General features: G+C 38.9%; 1 protein-coding gene across 1 annotated transcript in view; it reads right to left on the reverse strand.

Annotated features, from left to right (window-relative positions):
- Nucleotides 1-21505, reverse strand: part of KCNK10 (potassium two pore domain channel subfamily K member 10) — a 70011-nt gene that overhangs the window by 5367 nt on the left and 43139 nt on the right. The window contains exon 5 of the mRNA XM_062577176.1: nt 897-1083. Coding sequence (XP_062433160.1) covers nt 897-1083 — 187 coding nt within the window. The remainder of the gene's footprint in view (nt 1-896; nt 1084-21505) is intronic.

Consider the following 21505-nt stretch of genomic DNA (forward strand, 5'->3'; position numbering starts at 1 on the left):
TTTTTTTAAGGCATTCATATTTCACTAATTTTTCAGGGGGGGAAATAGTGGCATAAAGAAGCCACAGTAGAGTAGTTGTAACACAGGCACCTTAATGCATTTATTATGACTACTAACAGGAATGGGGAGTAGAGGTCATGCAATAATGGGAAAAGAAATTCCACTTATTTTAATCATCTTTTCCTTAGCAAAGCTGCAGAGTGAAAAAAAATCTTCCTTTCTCTCTAGCCAACAATTCCGACTCCCTCTTTAGTAATTGATTCAGACGGATATTTATAGTACCTGTTAGTCTGTATTAATCTTAGTATCATCCTAGTGCTGAAATGCACACCCCATTAGTTCTTCCCCTCCCATGCGAGTTTTCCTTAACAGGGTAGCTGCAGTGTCAAAATTTCTGTCAAGGTTAGAGGACAAAATCCAGCCTCTGAAATGCTGCAGTTCAGGCAAAAGAATTTTTTAGCAGTCTACTGCATCAGACCAGACAGTTTCCCTCTCCTACAGCTCAGCCCTACTTTGGAAAAGCTTCATTCATTCATCATTTTGGCTACTTGCTTCAGCAATCAGTGACAGAGTGAGACCTAATGGTCTATTACAAGTCTTGAATTCAATAGGAAAGTCATTTGACTTGTGCATAATTCATTGCAGGATAAAGGATAATCAGGACTTCCAAGACTCATGTTATTTACATTGCTGAAAGGTTGCACTCTGCAGATGCCAAGGCACCTGGATCTTAAATTAGCCTGGAGTCCTGTCTGCTGTTGCACAGTAACCCCGACAGAAACATCTGGCATTATTTACTGGAATATATTTTGAAAATACATTTCTTCTCTACACCAGAGAAGAAATACTAAGAGATAAGGCCCCCATGCACAGCACCTCAGCTCAAAGCTGCTCACCTGCTACAAAATCACCAAAGCCAACAGTAGTCAGAGTGACAACCACAAAGTAGATGGACTCCAGGGCTGTCCATCCCTCGATGTGTTTGAAGATAACTGCGGGAATGGTCACAAAGACAATGCAGCCTGCCAGGATGAAGAGGATGGTAGAGATCACCCGGATCTTTGTTTGACTCACTTGCTTTTTCTAGAAGAAGGAAATAACAAACAAAAGAAATATTTTGAGTGGATTATTGGAACTTTATCCCTGGTGAATAGCAGACTGATCACGTTGGTGATAGTTGAAAAGATATTTCTGCTTCTGCCTTTTGTGAGCTTATTAGGTAGAATACAGCCCGCTCCATTAGTGAAAACCCTCCCCAGGTAATAATGAACCTCTGTGTCTGGCTCTAAAACAATTATGATTCCTAGTTTCCATTCGCTAGGCATAAACCTATGAGAAACACAACCTAGAACAATTCTAAGTTTCAGTACACTCCAGTTTGACTTCAGCACATAAAAAAAGTGGACACTCATTCACACTTCCATACACATCTGTACACCCATATTACCTTGCCAGTAATAAGTAATTCATCCAGCATTGCAAAGCTAAAGGGAAAATAAATTCAAAATTGGTTCTAAAAACCAGAGATTGTATTTACAAATACTTCATGCTTCTGGTTTTCCAGACTTTTCTTTGACCCAGGATTTCCAGCTTTTATTCACAAATATGAAGGTTAAAACTCCCTTCCCAAAATAAACAGTGATAGCTATAGTATTATTTTACATGAGAAACAAAGGTTTTATGTTTTCATCTTTGAAAAGTCATGGAGAACTGGAGAGGTGCCTGAGGACTGGAAGAAAGCCAGTGTCACTCCAGTCTTCAAAAAGGGCAAGAAGGAGGACCCAGGCAACTATAGGCCAGTCAGCCTCACCTCCATCCCTGGAAAGGTGATGGAACAGCTCATTCTGGATGTCATCTCCAGACATACAGAGGATAAGAAGGTGATCAGGAGTAGCCAGCATGGATTCACCAAGAGAAAATCCTGCTTAACCAATCTGAGAGCCTTCTATGATGGAATGACTGGCTGGGTAGATGAGGGAAGAGTAGTGGACATTGTGTACCTTGACTTCAGCAAGGCTTTGGACACTGTCTCCCATAACATCCTCATAGGGAAGCTCAGGAAGTGCAGGCTAGACGAGTGGACAGTGAGGTGGATTGAGAACTGGCTGAAAGGCCAAGCTCAGAGAGTTGTCATCAGTGGCATGGAGTCTAGTTGGAGGCCTGTGGCTAGTGGAGTCCCCCAGGGATCAGTACTGGGGCCAGTCCTTTTCAACTTCTTCATCAATAACCTGGATGAGGGGACAGAGTGCCTCCTCAGCAAGTTGCTGATGGTGCCAAGCTGGGAGGAGTGGCTGATATACCTGAGGGCTGTGCTGCCATTCAGAGAGACCTGGACAGGCTGGAGAGTTGGGTGGAGAGGAACCTCATGAGGTTCAACAAGGGCAAGTGCAGAGTCCTGCACCTAGGGAGAAATAACCCTAGGCACCAGTACAGGCTGGGGGCTGACCTCCTGGAGAGCAGCTCTGCAGAGAAAGACCTGGGAGTGCTGGCGGATGACACATTGACCATGAGCCAGCAATGGGCCCTTGTGGCCAGGAAGGCCAATGGTATCCTGGGGTGCATGAGGAAGAGTGTTGCCAGCAGGTCAAGGGAGGTGATCCTGCCCCTCTACTCAGCCCTGCTGAGGCCTCATCTCGAGTCCTGTGTCCAGGTCTGGGCTCCCCACTACAACAGAGACATGGAGCTACCGGAGAGAGTCCAACGTAGGGCTACAAAGATGATCAGAGGGCTGGAGCATCTGCCCTACGAGGAAAGGCTGCGAGAGCTGGGCATGTTCAGCCTGGGGAAGAGAGACTGAGGGGGGATCTTATCAATGTGTACAAGTACCTGAAGGGAGGGTGTCAAGGGGACAGGGACAAACTCTTTTCAATTGTGCCGTGTGACAGGACAAGAGGCAATGGGCAGAAATTGAAGCACAGGAAGTTCCACCTGACCGTGAGGGGCAATTTCTTCCCTGTGAGAGTGATGGAGCACTGGCACAGGTTGCCCAGAGAGGTTGTGGAGTCTCCCTCTCTGGAGATCTTCAAGGCCTGCCTGGATGCAACCCTGTCTAATATTGTCTAGGTGACCCTGCTTGGCGGGGAGGTTGGACTAGATGACCTCCAGAGGTCCCTTCCAGCCTTACTGATTCTATGTCAAATACTAAACAACTTCAGATAAAATTAGGTATGTAAAACCACACTGGAAAGCACTTAAACAAAAAACTGTTTGTGGATGTTACTGTCTGCTATAAACTGAATACAGATATTAGCATTGTCGTTGCAGTATTTCCACCTCTAGATGATGTAGACCCTCACTTTCTATGATGCGAACTTAAATTTTGTTTTTCGTAATAGTGATTAACTCTGGATTAACTCTATTGACTCTGACGGACGTATTTCAGATTTTCATGTTCTAAATGAATTCAAAGTTCAGTGAAGTTTCACAAGAAATCTGGAAACTACCAGAAACCTTAGTGAGAATTAACTACAGTGGCAGTGTAAATTCTGTACATTTATCCTGGAAAGGGAATGCAGAAGTGGATGCAGAAGTCACATACTTCAAAATTAGTTTTCCAAAGCAAGCATCTCTCAACCCAGAAATAAAGACTCATTTCAGGTTAGAACATTTTCTAGACATAAGTTAACATTTCAGAAGTCATCTTTATAATATTCAGGTATATTGCCTGAACCAGTTAAAAATCTAACCAGCTGGTGAGCAGTACTGCTGTTCTCCACTAAAGCATGAGCACTTTTTAAGGAGGTGCAAGGTCAAACCTTCATTAAGGGCTTACCTACGCTGGGATGCTCTGCATTTAGAACCCAGATAATAGCATAAAAGTACCATGTTTCAGAAACAGTTTTATTTCTGAAACTATTTGAGATGATCTCTACTCTTAACTTTTTTTCTTTTTGTATGCGTGCATAGTCTTCTATGTCTGGCTAAACAAAAACAGTTACGTGAGATCAGAAATATAATGAGAGAAGTGAGAATAATCAAATATAAGACATGGAGAAAATCACTGCTGAAGTACTAAGGAGATAAATAACACAAGAATACTGAAACTTACTCTACTTCTATCCCCTCTTTTCCTGTGGAGTCATTCTGAGCAGCTTTCTAAAATACTGAAGGATGACCTAGCTTAAGAGTTACTGTTACTGACACACATTCAGAATGGCATGATTTCAGGCTTACTCTGTGTGTGTAGTGAAAGGTAAATAACTGTTCATCTGGGTGCTGTGTGGTATCTTAGACTGGTACACTTGATTTTTTGCCATGGAAGACCAGGATTTAACCAGACCGATATTTATTTACTAGTTTGGCCAACGTGACTTCATCACTTCTACTAAACACTTCATTTTCCTGGTGTGTAAAATGAAATGAGAGACACCTACCTACAGTGGAAATTATGAGACATATGCACTGCTATAACATACTACTAGGAATCCTTGGACAAAAAACTACTTTAGAGCTGCCAAACCCTGTCAGTATAGCAAAGTTATGCATAATAATCCTTTTTCCAGTCCCCATATAGCAACATTAGCATGCATTTCAATGAGAGTCAGGATAGTCTCGCCTTACAATAGAAGCAAGAGTGGAAGGAATAGTATACAAATCAGTACCAAATGTTCAGGACATCCACTTGTTTATGCGTGATAAATTCAGCCATAGATTTTTTTCTATGTAAAAATGCGAACAATTTTGTACCTCAGCTGCTCACACAAAAGCGGAGCAGCTAACTTTTTTGTGTTCTTCCATTGGTACAAATTACTACAGAAGTCAGAAGGCAATGGTGGATCAGGCCCAGCATTTTTAGGGCAACTGAAAAGAGTGCAAAAACAGATAGCAAAGCAGAATTACTAACTGGAGAAAGACAGGTGAAATTCAGGATACAACTGAAAAGGGAATCTTTTTACAACATGAACTAGACATTCATTTTGAAGACATTCACAGCAATAAATGTTAGTAGGAATTGCTATGGCATAAATGCCTCTATTTATGGAATATGCAAATTGCAGTAACCACATACAAAAAAAAAGATGGCTTGCATTTTTTCCTGTTTATAGAGTTAGCATTGCTATTTCTTTACAGAGAACATCCTTATGAGCTGCCCACATTTTCAGGAATAACATCATGCAGCCTTTACATTCCAGTTTTGGAACAATTTTATCAAATCACTCTAGACTAGCCTAAGCCACTGCAGTGTTACACTGTACCAAGTCATTGTTAAAAGAATACATATAAATAAAAAATACATATATGTACATGATATATCTGTATATATGTATGTATGTGTGTATATATATGTATATTATATGAAAGGCTGAGGAATCTGAAAAGTTTTAAACTTCAGAGCTTTGCCTTATGAAGCTTGAAAAATTAGTCTGTGAATTTCATAAGAAAAGAAAAAAAAATTATAAGTTCCCCGAAAGAACCTTCTTTTTCTCAGGACAGCATTTTCATAGGAACAGCCATGTTACACACCTTTGTTATTCCTGCTCTCTTTTTCCATGCCTGACACCTTACCTACCATGGTACAGAACTGCTTGCCCTCCAGACTAATGACTGTATTCTTGACTAAACTGTTACGCAGTTTTAACAGGAGGGAAAAGAGCAGTGCCACACAAGATGGACTAGTGTCTATGAGCACTCCCCAGATAAGCACGCTCTGATTTCTTAAGGCTGGGCAGAACCCAGGTCAGCCACGTGTTCTAACAACTAAGCTGTTATACAAAAGATGGCAACCACCCGCAGATCAGGGTTAAATCAGGTATCTGTCCTGCCCAGTCTAAACAAAAAGAGGTCAGTCCCTTAGTACTGGTTCCTTAACTCCAGTTTCTCAGAAGCACCTATCTAAATCTTTGAAATAGGTATTTAACTCCAGATACAAAACTGCATGACAGACAAACCCACACTTTCCTTGAAGACTGGCTTTAGTTTCTCCAAATTCAATGTGTAAGCTATTCTGGACCACAGCTTTGGGCACCTGCCTCTCTCCATATGCTACACAGAGAAATTTAGCTTTTATGTGATTTTTGTTGATCTCACTCACAGAGCCAATTATTTCAATTTTCAGCCTCATGGTACTGAGCACCACATTGTCACTTTTAACATCCAGTCCTTAATGCACAGGAAATGTGTAGACTATCAGCTCTCTGGAGGAGGGACCATGCTTTTCCCTTCATTAACACTATGCTTAGCTCAACTTAAGAAATAAAATGAGCCTTTTAAAAACAGTAACGATATCAGTAAATTAAATAGGTCATAAATAAGATTAGGTATTCTTTCCCTTCCTGGTGCCAGTTTATTATCACAAGATCTAGAAGGAATTGTCACCTATCCCTTCTCCTACGTGGCCTTGCATTACTGTCTAGGTTTCTATATTAGTGATCCATATAAATTCATCACGTATTGCAGTTCATTTCAGAGTAATAGGTCTGTCCGACAAAGAAATCTGATGATATATCCTGTGTTCCCATAGCATATAAACCTCAAACAACCTTGTGGAAACTGCTCTCCAGCAATACACTGGCTTTACCAGCAGACAAGAATTGCATTCCAGATTCCAAACAGTAAAAGAACTTTTTCTTTTCTGAAACTGTATTTTCAATCTAGAGCTAAACAATGCAAGGCAAATAGCTGAGCAATTGCAGATAGGTTATCTTATGTGGTGTAAGCAAAATGAAAACACATTTAAAAGAGATGTTTTCTACTTCTTTTTTTAGTTTTGTTTTGCCAACAAGTTCTGCACTTCACATTTATGAAGCAGATAATTTGTAAGACATTCATCAAATACAAATTAGCGACTGCTAACGAGAAAGGCTTTAATTTAAATCCAACTGGAGCTAAAAGATCTAAAAAAGATTGAGAAGGAATCTAACAAGAAAAGAACAGAGAGCTTTCTGTGATCTTGGAACCTATGAGGGTTTCCAGGTCACCTCCATTTACTAATAAAGGTACTGATTTTACTCTTAATGTAGTTAAGTCAACATTACTATATATGGCATCATCTTGTTTACGTTAATTCAAAAAACCTACTGTCAGTTTGCTCTAGTAATGTAAAGAGCAGTGAAGACAGACATCCTCATGAAGCAATCCTTATTTATGGAATTTATTTCTTATGCATCTTTCCCATCAATGACTGTGACTTTGCTTTTTGCTTGTTTTTTATCATGTCCACTCAGATCTTACCTGGTTTTGGTCCTATCTGGTAACTTTAAGAGCTAAAAAAAATAAATTCCATTTTCCTTCTTTTTTTTCTCTCTCTCTCTTTGGTTCTATAGATCACAAACTGATGAATTAGATTCCTTTATGGCTCTTGACTTATCAGGAGAATTAATTCAATAATGATTTTTCTGACTTGACTGTCAACAATAAAAAGACCAAACACAGTTCTTAAGTCCCCAGGCTGAGGACACAAGAATGACACTTAGAATTAATTCATATTCCTTTCCAACTAGAAGACATTAAGCATGGGATCAAAAGATGCTACATTTATATTCACTTTTCAGACAAAACTAATTGTTATATATATGTATATACACAGTATATGCAGTATATGCAGTATATACAGTATACCGTATTTCAAAGACGCTCGTTCCAAGATTTTGTAGTGTCACCTCTCATTTTACAGAAACTCCCTCAATCTACAGCATTGCTCAACCAAAAATAGCACTGGAACATTTGCTGCCTCTCAGTGAGCTCATCGGGTTCCTCTGCCTTCCAAAGATTTTCTCACTCTTTTCTGAATTCCTGACAAATACCCCCAGATTCCAGGAGAGTTGTTTACCTTTTTGCCTAGACAAACAACATCATATTTTTAGTACTAGTATCCTGTGTTTTCCTGCAACATGCTGTCCTGATCTTTGCAGAACACTTTGCATTTTGGAGCATTCCTCCAACAAAAAATACTCACATTTCTTCAACATTTCTTTTGTCCCCTTTGTCTACTCCTAACTTCTTCATGTCCTCTCCCATGCTGCCAACTACTCTTGGAATAGATTCTCTCTTCCTGTGTACTAAATAAACAGATTGTCTTCCAAATCAGTTCTTCCAGATCCTACTATTTTAACAAGAGGAAAGCCAGTCTTTGTATCAAAGCATAAGACAGAATAACTGATATATTGATTCTATTTCTTACATGTGATCTTCAGCACATCTAATGAAGAGGGTCTTTCAGGACACTTGGCCAACCTGACACAACTTATACATCCCAAATGGATGTGGCATTTAGGAACCCCACATAGCCAAGAAGGCAACTCCCCTCAGAAAGTACAGAAGAATTCTAAGTACATTTTTGCCAGGAAATGTAAATATATATGACATTTCAGACACCTCAATGGGTTAAGAACAGTGTTTTGGACTATTTCACTACAGACAGGCCCCCACACTCTGGCTAACCAGCTCTCTTGGTGCCATTTAATTCTGATGTTTTACAAAGAACGCTGCTACTAATGCACCAGAAGATGAAATATCCATCCTCTATTTCTTCACTATACTACAGGAGAAACAGATATAAAAAGCTGTAAAAAGCCACACTTGTTACTCAGCTAGGTAAAGACACTCCTGAATACACACAGGGCACAGGTCAGAGTAAAGAGGTGCTCTTTTTCATAGCTATTTTTCCCCATAAAACCCCATAAAAATGTTAAATATTGACCTTTTTTTTAAATTGGGAGGGAGCTAGTCTTCAGACTAGATTCCTTATATCTGTTATTGGCCTGCAGGTTTCAATTTCTGTTTAGTTTCAAATAATAGTTTAGCCTTTCCTTTCTTCTTTTTGAGTACAATAGCATACTTCATTCTCTGCAAGAAAACCTTGCAGTAGCCTCCAAGGCATATTTTGTCTATGCTATGGGATTTCTCACAGCTATTAACACTATAAAGATTGTAATGTTGCAGTCTTTCTAGAGAAAAATGCTATCTGTGACTAGTGAAGCAACCACAAAATGTTCTCTCAACTAACTAGCCCACAGGGAGAAACTCTTACTCTAGGTGGGATGCAGATCCCAAAGACTGGAAGGAAAGTACGAGGAGGAGGATGTAGCAGCTCCCCTCTGGAGAAAAAGCAGATGCAACATAACACTAAATTCCCTATCTTTATCCATCCTGTTTGTAACCTTGAATGAACATCTTTTGAGTGCAAGTAGCACAGTTTTCCTGTCTTGGACGAGGTACCAAGTGCAGCTACTCTCCTGAGGTAAATCCTCTCTGTTGCCTTTCAAGAGCCTTCATACCCCTACATTTTGGCATTTCCCCCAGTGTTGCCCACGGCAGTTTCAGAGGATATTCTGAAGTACACTAACCAAAACAGCTTCATGTATTCATTTGGGGGGAAGGTCAATGGTACCTATATCATCAGTGATTCTGCGTTCCATCTCCATTTCTGTCTCGCTTTTCCTTTATTCCCTGTATTGCAAACCAGTACTTAAACTATGTCAAGTCAGAACATTTTCTTTATGATATAAGGCAGCTTTTCAGAGATGACAAAACCTGTATCAAAACCTGGTATATAGGATTTGACATTTTAGCATGGCACTGTTAGGAATGCTGAGAAGTTTCTATAGCCATATGACCAAAACTTGAGGCAATAACAAAAGGAGGTCATTCACCAATAGCACTTAGGGAACAGTTTAACTTTCAGGCTGATAGTTGAAAAGTTCACCTGTTCTTTGGCATTGATCAGTAGTTTCCACTGAAGTATTTCATTTTTTAAGCTTCATACAGAGTATCTAGGAAATCCTAGCTTCTCAGTAAACTCTTAATCATGTTTTCAGTTCTTGTTTTTCTTGTGTTTCATGAGAGATAATTGCTCGAGACTCATGGGGTTTATTTCCAGTGCACTTACTGCAATTAAAAGCTGTGTAATTAATACTAATTTTAGCAGGAGACAGGCAGGTATAGCTTTACCCTTTACAACAGTGGTTTCTGACTATTTCAAAGCCTAATAAAGGACCATTTTACTTTGTTTCTTAACAAAAAGTTTGGGAATTAGGTTCTGTACGGAAATGCATCTCCTTTCTTCCTGCTCATGCTGAGATCATTCTGAATACAGGTCTGGTTTCAAATTGAATGACAGCTGGCAAGCAATGGGCTTCGATACAAAGAATTTTGCACTCTACAAAAAGCTAAAAGAGATCAAGAAAAATACTAAAGACAACAGAGGATCTTGAGGAATAGGAGTTCATATACTACAATTGCTGGAGTCTATCCACAACCAGAAAACAATTTAATGTAGTTTGCTTCCCAAATGAGAAATTAATTACTACAATTTACTGCAATACATACAGGTACCTGATAAATAAAATCTTTGTATTAATCATGGATTCCTGTCTCACTTTTGTAGAAGATTCTGTTTTAAGATCTATGAAATATTAACAGCACTGCAGTTCACTTACAGAAGTATGACTCCAGTGAGAAAAATTATTAAAGGTTTGTATCTCTAATCATATTAACCTATGAAGAAAAAAAATACAATTAAAGGATATTAAAATGCCTCACCTAGGCAGGCCAAACAGTACTTTCTGCCCTGTAGTGAATGTTTTGTATTTCTAAGCTGTATTGCTCAGTGCTTAACACTCACACAAAGAAGTGTTAAGAGGTATCAGGCAGTTTGGGACATAAACTTGAGCGCATGCTGGGTTTCAGTTTTTGGTGAAATGAGCTGGCTTGAGATTCCCAGATAACAATGTCCTCTAGATTTAAGCTATTTACAAAGTTTTATTTTAGAATAGTCTTTCCTTCTGTGTTTATACTATCATCTCTAGTAGGACTGATTTGATTCCAAAATTGGAACAACGATTCTGTCTTCCTGATCTTGACATGTTCTTCCTTCTTAGCATTGCTGCTTTCTCTTTCCAGCAACCCCAGGAATGCTCTCCCAACACCTCCTGAGGCTCTCCTCAGAGGCAGACTTATTTCAAGACCTTCGTGATACTCTCTTTGAAGTTGCCTCAAACCCTACAGGCCTAACAGATACTGCTGATAAAATCAAAAAGTTTTAAAAGTTTCTCAGAGAATTCAACACCTGTACTTAATAGAGGCCAATTTGCAAGCAGTTGTTGACTTTCAGGATTAAATAAAGATGTGCTCCACAGCCAGTCCATGTTAGCCCAAGTAAATATACTTGACAAGTAAGAACTGTGGATCATGAAACAGTGAAGGGTTTGCTGCACTTAAGTTACTTTCATTGAAGCAGGTTATTTGTAAGCATTGTTAATTGAAATAAATAAGTAATTTGAGGAGATGAAATTCCAGAAGCTGATACTCCAAGTCTGGGATCCATAGATTTTGTCATGAATTTACAAATACAAGTATATTATCTCAGCACGCTACAGAAGAGGTGCTTTCCTGTAGCTCAAGTATAAAAGAGGGGGAAGGTCAATCAAAGAGGAAAAATGACATATTCAGACTCATACCACAAACCAATGGCTGAATCTAAAATATAATCCAGAGACAAAATTTACTCTGGTTGATGAAGAATCATTGTCTGCAATGAAGTCACAGCCTGCATCACTAGTTGATTAGTTAGCTCATGGGATTATCATTTACTTATACTTTGTGTTAGGCACAAGACCGTAAGGACTGCTAAAGCAGGTAATAATCAAAACCAAAAATAAAACTTCTTGCTATCTTTCCATCACCATAATTAAAGCACCAGTTGGAAACATAAAAGATATGACCTGCAGCATCTCAAGGAGGAAAGTATTTCAGAGACAGGCATTGTAAATTTAACACTCTTGCCTTTAATCCTCTCAGTTCAACACGGTAAAAGAGTCAACAGACACACTTCTGCTAGACATACTAAAGCATCCAGATGTCCCTGGGTCTGGACTGTTTTACAACCGAAAAAAACAATTAGAAGAACTAGCTTTGCTAAGAAGGATATTAAAGGAGTCCAGGCAGGATGGAGTAGAGAGAGAATACATCTGAAGACATCACAGTGACTAAGTTACTGATAAACTAGCTGAAAATACACCTAAAATCAATTTTCCAAAATGGGGCATTCACCTTGGTGATGAAGTCTTGGATTTCAGTCCCTGCTCTCAGGAATGCTTACGTATTTTAAATTAAGCAGTTGTCAGACAATATTTTTTTCAGAGAAGTATCAAAATCTGGACAGTGTCCTAGTGACAACATCAGAGAAATATGCTTCCTTGCCATGCTCTATTGTTTTCTGCATAGTGAAATTGCTTTTAAGGAGAAAGTGAGAACTGCATCCATCAAAACAGGTACACCACACTCTCGTGTGGTGTAGTCTACTCCTGTTTAAATTTCTATAGGCTGAAAATGAAGAAGTCACTATACTGAAGCCTCATTTTCTTGATGATAACCCATCAACCCTGAATTGTTACAGACAAGTGATTCAGAGTGTAACATTCCAGCACTGACTGTTTTTAAAGATGATTATTTTTGATCTAAATAAAGTTCAATGAGGAAGCTGTGCTGAAATAAACAGAGGTAAAAAGTCTATTGACTTTGATATTTCCATGTTCAGCAGCCTAGCTGCTGCATATTGCTCTTCCAGGCTGCTTAGCTCTGCTGTGCTCCTTATGTAAAGCCTATGCAGTTACCACAAGTTCCAGATCCTTACAATACCTGCATTCCTTAATATCACTTTTATCAGCAGCTAATTTATGTCTTCAGATTTAGACCAGAGGAAGTGAAAATGAAAGCATAACACTGACCAGCTCCATAAGAATATCTAGATATTTTACTATTCTTGTGTTGCAGACTCCGTTATTAAGCAAGTATTCTTTATGAGAATTATGAATGATAACACCTTGTCTGCAGATCTCTTCTGGTATTCAACTATGCATATATCCATAACCTTAGCGAGAACTGTTTTCAAAATTTAAATTTGGGTCTAGGTTTTGTTTTAAATCATCCCTTTCTTCTGCAAAGATTTTGTGCAGCTAATTTACCAAGTTCATACAAAATACCACTCTTGTCGATGAGAGGGAATTCAAATGCAACTGTACCACGTGCTCTGCACTGCTGGACTGAGTGCACAGCTTGTGGCTGTAGCTTTCAGAACCTTTGTGCCTACATCTGTGAAGCCTGATGAGAATGGCTGTAAGGCCAGTTTCAACCACAGTGCACTGTGTAAGACCAAATTCACATGCATATTTTCAGCTGCACACATCTGAAAGAGCAAGACTCTGCCCAATTTGTATACTATCTTCTAGTGAAGTTGCCACATTATGGAAGCCACTGCTGGTGAAGAAGGCAAGGTAGCCTCAGCCCTCATTTTACTCCCACTATCCTTTTGGTCATAAGACCAAAGGTATGCCAAAGAAACAATCTGCTCTGAGGAAACGTTGTCTCCTACCTAGTGTCTGCCCACCACACATCCCAGTGCAAAAGCTGCACAGAAGAGACTACCAGCTCTTCCAAGGGGCAAGAGGAGCAGAAGGAGAAACCAAAGAAAACAAATAATCAACCTGAAATGATGACAGCAAATTTCCTCCACCATGTACCAAGCAGTTGTTTGCTCCTTCTACCCCATTCTTCTGGCTGAATCTTCATTTAAGCTTCACTTCTACAAACCTTAACCACTTCTCCCCACATCACAGCCTCTCTTCTTTCTAAATTTCTATTTCACTTATCCCTTCCAAAACTTTCCTCTTCATAAAAATTGCATGCATCCAACCTACCATTTGCTAATATCACATTATTTTCTCAGCCTGTGTAGAATCATAGAATCAGTAAGGTTGGAAGGGACCTCTGGAGATCATCTAGTCCAACTTCCCCGCAAAGCAGGGTCACCTACAGCATGTTAGACAGGGTTGCATCCAGGCGGGCCTTGAAGATCTCCAGAGAGGGAGACTCCACAACCTCTCTGGGCAACCTGTGCCAGTGCTCCATCACTCTCACAGGGAAGAAATTCCCCCTCACGTTCAAGCAGAACTTCCTGTGCTTCGATTTCTGCCCATTGCCTCTTGTCCTGTCACACGGGACAACTGAAAAGAGTTTGTCCCCATCCCCTTGACACCCTCCCTTCAGGTACTTGTACACATTGATAATATCCCCCCTCTGTCTTCTCTTCCCCAGGCTGAACATGCCCAGCTCTCGCAGCCTTTCCTTGTAGGGCAGATGCTCCAACCCTCTGATCATCTTTGTAGCCCTACGCTGGACTCTCTCCGGTAGCTCCATGTCTCTGTTGTAGTGGGGAGCCCAGACCTGGACACAGGACTCGAGATGAGGCCTCAGCAGGGCTGAGTAGAGGGGCAGGATCACCTCCCTTGACCTGCTGGCAACACTCTTCCTAATGCACCCCAGGATACCATTGGCCTTCCTGGCCACAAGGGCCCATTGCTGCGTCATGGTCAATTTATGTATTGTTCTGTCAGTTCAGACTCCAAGTCTTTAGGGGCTATATTAAAAATGCTGCCTACAGATCAATGTTTTTACTGCCTTAGTACACTGAGACCTTGTTCTTGGTTGGCTTTTATGAGTATTAAAGTGGAATCATAGTATGTAATTAGACCTATTGTTTTTACTGCAACAATAAGCAATTACTATTAAATTACAAAAACCGAGGATTCCTATCTGGTAGCTGACTTTTTTTTTTCAGACATTTTCTTTTGGTGGAAGTGACCCAGGTGTCAGACTAAGCTCTGAAGATGGAAACCTCAACTCATAAATCTTGTATCAAACCTTTTATCGTCTTGGAATAATATTATATATGTGCACTGGTATATTGAATTTCATGAACCATCCTGACAGTTGTGTTCACAGCTACTGCCAGAGACAGGATGCCAGCAGATGGCAGGTTGATCATTGCACTGGTCCATTCCCCTATGGTACTTCTTGAGTGGTGAAAAAAAAAAAAAAAAAAAAAAAAAAAAAGATGTAGCCTTTTTTCTCACAGAAAAACACAGTGAATAACACTACACTAACAACAAAAAGAGAGGGGGTTAATATCCTCAGTGGGTTTTAAGCAGCTGTTTCAATAACAGACTGATGCTGGTTTAGTAACAATATGCAATAAAACTTGAAAGAGATCTTGTTGATTTCTGGTATATTTTGACAAAGCATCAGGAAGCAGGAGAGGAAACTTTTCCATCAGTTTTCTATTTAGTTTAATCTGCTCATAAATGTAGATCTCAATGTTTATGCACAGATTTGGAGGGAAGACAATCCAACATCAAATCTTCAGAACTAAAAATAGGGTCATACTTCCCAATATATCATGCAGGTAATACATTTATCTATGAACTACTTGTCAAATTTTGAATTCAGTGAAAGTGGTGCAAATCCAGAATGACTTCACTGCCTAAGCTATGATCTGGATTCAAACCACTGGATTTGAAAACATTCTCTTCTGAAAGCTTGATACAGCTGATAAAAATGAGAAGAAATAGATGCTGATATGGGGCTGCAAGAGATTAAACAGGGGATGGTTGCTGCCTGATAGGAAGCAAACAGGGTCTCTGGACTATGGCATTACCCCAGTGAAAAAGAGGTAAAAGATGGCACTTAAAGGAAACCTCTCACAGCTTCTTTGCAACAACAAACTTTGCTGAGAACTCACACACCAGCCATGAATTGTTATTCAGGTGTAACTCTACAGGTTTAATGTGAGCCTAGGGAAAGCACAGGGATAGAGAGAGAAAAGCGAAAAAAAAAAAAAGAAAGAGGACAGATAGTAGAGCAAATGGAAGGTGAAAAGGGAGACAAAAGAAAAAAGGCTGTGCTTTTAAATATTCCTCTTCTGCATAGTTACTCTCCTGTACAAAGTGCATTTTCCATGAGGTGCTTAAGATTCATTTTCACATAAGTAATTTGTAAAGGATTCATGATTTTACTTGTACAGTAAGAAAAGAGTTCAGAGAAGCCAAAAATCTCTGCTGAAAAAAAGTGACCCTCTAAAAGAAAGAGCAGCTAGAATAGATCTGATGCATCCAAGAAGACAAACAAAGTTGAGGAAAGGTAGAGCTTTAGAAACTGCTAAAAGCAAGCTTTCTTCTCGCTCAGTGGAACTTCTCTTATTCCCGTCCCCCATCTTCCAGCTAAGAACTACTTCTCCTGGGACTTTTTTTTTTTTTTTTTTTTTTTGGGGGGGGGGGGGGGGAACTTACATCAGAACAGATGCATCTGTTCTGATAAGTCTCTCATTCAAGGAAGTGTGTTTTGAATTTGAGAAATACACAAAATAGTTTATTTCTTTCAGTGGTAAAGCTTTGCCACCATCCCTATCTTTGGTTGCTTGCTTATATCCCTGCACTACAATCTGTGTACTACCAGCTGTGAAGACAGACCTGTTCTCAGTGTCATGCTGTAAGCCAGAGTAACCAAGACCAGAAACTACTCGTGGAGGTTCAATCTTAGAAGCCAGAACATCACGGAGCATGATGTGCTCACAGTGGATGTCTGCATCCATACTAAACTGCAAGACTGAGGTAAGAGCTGTCTGGTTACAGTCAGCTAATCTTCTTTCACTTAAAATTTAAATAATCATTACAAGGTTTGAGTAAAGACTATCTGAAATTAGCCTACATTTAACACATGATAATGACAGCTGCTGCATTCTTTAACTCTGCACTCTGTCTAGGGAGTACTTTTATGTCTGTCTTCACATGCTTGCAGCTTCTGTGTGTATGGAACAGGCCAAATGAAAGGAATTTGGTCTGTTTTTTATTATAGAACCAACCTCAGGCCATTCATAATATCCTTCACATGCAAGATTAACAGTATTACTTTTACGACTTTATGCCATCTTGAAATGCATATTTAATTTCTTAAGTGTCTAGAAAGCTTTGCCAGATCAAAATGATTACAAAAATTAACAACTTTTTAATTAGATTTTGGGGTTGTACCTCATTTGCTCAGATGGACTGGCAGAATTGATTCATTAGTGAATCCAGATACTGCTGCATATACAGTGACTCTGGTGACCCTGCACATATGCCCTTCTGTGGAACCATGCTTGTACGCATGTAAAAATAGACTAGTAGCCAGGTTCTACCTCAGAACATTAAAGACAAAATGTATAAGAATAAGAAGTAGCTGAGTATATTGGGTTTGGGTTGGGGACACTTTTGTTTATGTCTCTGACCTAGTTGATGTTTATTTACAAAACATAATTACCCCAGAAAGAGATGCCGTAGAGCAGCCAATATGTGGTGTTTGCGAAATGGTTAGTATTAGCTCCTCATATTCTTGGCAGTTCACTCTTCCCAGCAACAAGGTATACGAAAAGTTTCACAACAAGGTACATGAAAAGTATCTGTTTTTACAAAACACTATTTTGCAATGAAATACATCCAGCCCCATCTAGTCAGAGACAAATATATGGTTGTTTTCCTGGGTATTTACACATTGAAATAGTGGCAAAATTGTTTTTTGTTTGTTTGTTTGTTTTTCCAAGATATACAATAGTGGATGTCCAATTCCTCTGCTGAAATATTCTGTCAATACTGTGGGAGTAGTGCATATTTGATAAGATCAGATCTCTCTCCCCTTTTAAGAGGTTCAGATTGTTCTTAAAATTCACAGAGTGTGGGGGCCAATCACTGTGATAGCTAAATGCAGCATTCATAGTTTCTAATTTGTGCTGCTAATTAACACAGGCTTGGTGGGGTTCCACACAGGTCAGAGGCAGCAGAAGTGCACTCGCACAGCTCATCTGGGAGAAATTCTCCTTTCATCTTTCCAGCTATACTGGGCAATGCCAAGGGCAAGCTGTCCCTTGTGCAGCATGAGCAGGCTGCTCACAGTTACACTGTTGCACTGAGAAAGAGACCTGTTAAGGAAATGTTGAATGAAAAGACCTCTGTGCTGAAGTAGAAACCTTTCTCTTCCCAGCTGCCAGTGTACATATGCTGCTTGCCACTTAGCCTTAAAAAAAATCCTAACCAGTTGAAATGATGTAATTCTGCTTCAAAAGAGATGGCCTCAAGTTACAGTGCACCTATGAACCTTGCATACCAAGCTCTTCAACAGAGCATAGATAGATTATATGGAAAGAATAAAGTGGGACAGGTCTAGCACATGAAAAACACCCATATCTGCCATTTGTTTCTCTTTCGGGGGGGGGAGAGAGAAAAGAAAAAGAAAAAGAAAAAGAAAAAGAAAAAGAAAAAGAAAAAGAAAAAGAAAAAGAAAAAGAAAAAGAAAAAGAAAAAGAAAAAGAAAAAGAAAAAGAAAAAGAAAAAGAAAAAGAAAAAGAAAGAAAAGTGTAACTAAGCTGTTTATTGTTGAGAACAAACATGACAGCAGAGCTCTGCAGTGCAGTTTCCATTCAATGAAGACGGATGCTAGAAGGAATGCAGGCTTAGATTACTCCACTCAGACCGACACATCTTTTAATCACTGCAAAATTACCACTGACATCTGTACTGCTCTCCTGTTTGGTCATGCTTCACCACAAAAATGACCATTCTATATAACAGAAGACAGAAAATGGTAGATCACACCAAAACTCTGTCTAACTCTATAGTTTGTCTTCAAAAGTAGCCAGGAACAGTTTAGAAAAAGATCATAAAAGAGGGTAAATAAAATAGGGTTATTCCTTTGACGTTCCTTCCTACATTTCAGTAATCATAATCAGAAAGGTTTCCTTTGTCAGAGGTTATGTCTAGGTTATACTGTTCCATGAAGTGAAGCCCTCAATGGATTCATCACCATAAAATTGTCTAATTCCTTTTCTAATCTATGTATGCTTCTGATTGCCACAAATGGCAACGAGTTTCAAAGTTTAATTCGCATGAGGCATACTTCCTCTGGGCTTTTTAAAAATTTACTGTGAAGTTTGCACTGACAGGACCCTCATTTCAATGTTACAAGAAGCAGAGAATAATTATTTCCTGTTCACTTTCTCCATAGGACTCATGATTTTATGGAACTCTATAGTATCTGGAGATATTCAAGGCCCACCTGGATGCAACCCTATCTAACATGCTCTAGGTGACCCTGCTGAGCAGGGAGTTTGGACTAGATGATCTCCAGAGGTCCCTTCCAACCTTACTGATTCTATGATTCTATGATCTCCTCATGCCATTAAACTCTTCACTAGGCTAAAGAATACAATTTTCTTCAGTCACTCTCTGTATGGAAGCTATTCCATTTCTCTGACGATATTTGACAATGCCTACACTTGTTTGATACCCTGGGTCCCAGAAGCACACTGAAGTGCATCACCTCACATTCCTCTTTCCCCTGTAGACTGCCTCAGTTCAGTGCAATATCAAGTTGTCTTCAGATCCCATCCACCTGTACAGAAGATAAGTTTGTAAGGATCTGAGGAACTTTTGCCAGCCCTGACACAAGCCATGTAACAGCTATAAGGATGAATGTATAAAGAAAGGTAACTGAAGATAGACAGAAGTAGAGTGTTGAGCCATATGCACATGTAAACTTTATATTACATAAAGTCTAGGACATACACAAAGTTTCTCCCTTTTTTCTCCTATTCCCTTCCCAAGAGTACAGCCTAGATGAGGACCAACAGACGGCAGGTAATGTGGGCAAATGTAGTCTTAAAGTGAGTAAATGTAGTCTTAAAGATTTGGCTACAAGGACAGCATGTGCAGATCCTAACACTGTTTTACATTTTCTGTTGCTTGAATTTTTGAAATGGGATGATTAGAACTGTATGTAATATTTATGGTGCAAGTGCACTGTGGATTTGTGCAATGGTAGTATGGTGTTTTCCTTTTGGTCCTCAACCCCTTTACAGACACTCTGTTTCCTTTTTTTGACTGCTGCTAAGCTTTGTACTGATGTTTTCAGAGACGCATCAATAGTAACCCCAGGTCTCTTTCCATGTAGTAAAATTAGAGGCCATCCCTGTGTATGTGTATCAGAACCATATTTCTCAACATAAGAAAAATGAATTACTTTGTACTTGCCAACACTGAATTTCATCTATCATCTTATCAACCTTTTGCAGTTCATTACAAGTCACTTTTATTTTAGCTATCCTGAAATATCTAGAGATGTAATTTGCAAACTCTGTCATCTACATATTCATCCTCTTTCTGAATCATTATAGACCATTTCTACTAAAACAGTAAGATCCCAGCAAGGACTCTGATGGAATCACACTGATAGTTCTACCGTGTATTCCTAATCTCCACTTCCCCTTTAACTACTTAATGATACATAAAACCTTCTCTCTTATCTCATTACAGCTTGACTTCCTTATAGTGTTTGATGAGAAAACTTGTCAAAAGCTTTCTGGAAATTTAATACACTCTGTCACTAGGTCATTGATTCACACTCCATGACACCTTGGATAATTCCGACGAATTCATGAAGCACATCACCTGGCATTTTCTTAGTCCTGTTGATGTCTGTTTAGCCTTTATTTGTTCTTTTTAGTTGCTTTCTATTCTCCTAATTTTTATGCCATTCCTCTATTTTACTCCTACAAAGATGTTAAATTTGAGTACATTATGGAGACAATTACAAAATAAGAAGTAAGAGTTATACATTGAACTAAATTTTGTTGAGGGCTCAGAATTAAATCAAGAACTGCTTCTCTGCTTTTGGATTTTCTGATTAGGTACAAATATTTATGGCATCTAAAAATTTAAACACAAAATAATAGTTTAAATAATTATTAAAATTACAATTACTATAGTCTATATTAGCTAACAACATACATTTATACTGTGTTAATATAATGTCAACCATTGTATAAATAATCATATAATGCGGAAACCACTGATATTAAGACTAGTTACCAAGATGTACATAAATTGTAGATTACAGCAAGAATAATTCAGATAGCTGAACCTCATTATCAGTAATACTTGAAGGAAATGATGTATAAAACCCTCAAAAATCATTACAGAACTAGAATGAATAAACATATGCCTGGACTAATCAAAGGGACCACAGATCTCTTAACTGCTTTAGCAGCTGAAAAAATACCAGAGAGGAAAAGGAATATTCTGGATGGTTATAAAAAAATAAGCAAGTGCATTAAGTCAAGAAAGGCAAAAAGTACTTCTGAATACCAGAAAAAACAGATCTTCTACTATGTGCCGAACAGCTATATTCTGTATGACACTGTATTAACAGCATTCCTCTGCGAATCTTAAATAGATTCAGCAATAGATAAATTCAGAAAATTCTGTAGTAAAGTTGAGAATTAATCAAAAATGTCTTTACTCTCAAATTCATATCATATCTACTATCATATCTATCTAATATTCTATCATATCTTATTCATGTCATAATTATTAGTCTGTAGTTTTATTGTGCAGAATCAGACTTGAAAATTTACAGATTCCTTTGAGGTGAAGTAGGTTTAAAAAGAAACTAGTTTAAAAAGAAATTTGTCATCTTGTCTCACTCCATTTTTGCGGACCCAACTTTAGCCACCTTTCCATTACCTGATTTTCACAGAATTGTGCAGTTTCCAAAAAATATTCTGTATTCAAGTGATCCAAGCTCTGGCATGTAAATGCTACCTCACCGAAAATCACTAGCTCCCCCCTCCTCTTTTTTTTTACATTTATACTGAGAGTTATTCCTAATGGCTACTCTGGCATACTTCATAGTAAATTAATCAAGA

The sequence above is a fragment of the Rhea pennata genome, chromosome 5, assembly GCF_028389875.1.
Source record: "Rhea pennata isolate bPtePen1 chromosome 5, bPtePen1.pri, whole genome shotgun sequence".
Lineage (NCBI taxonomy): Eukaryota > Metazoa > Chordata > Aves > Rheiformes > Rheidae > Rhea > Rhea pennata.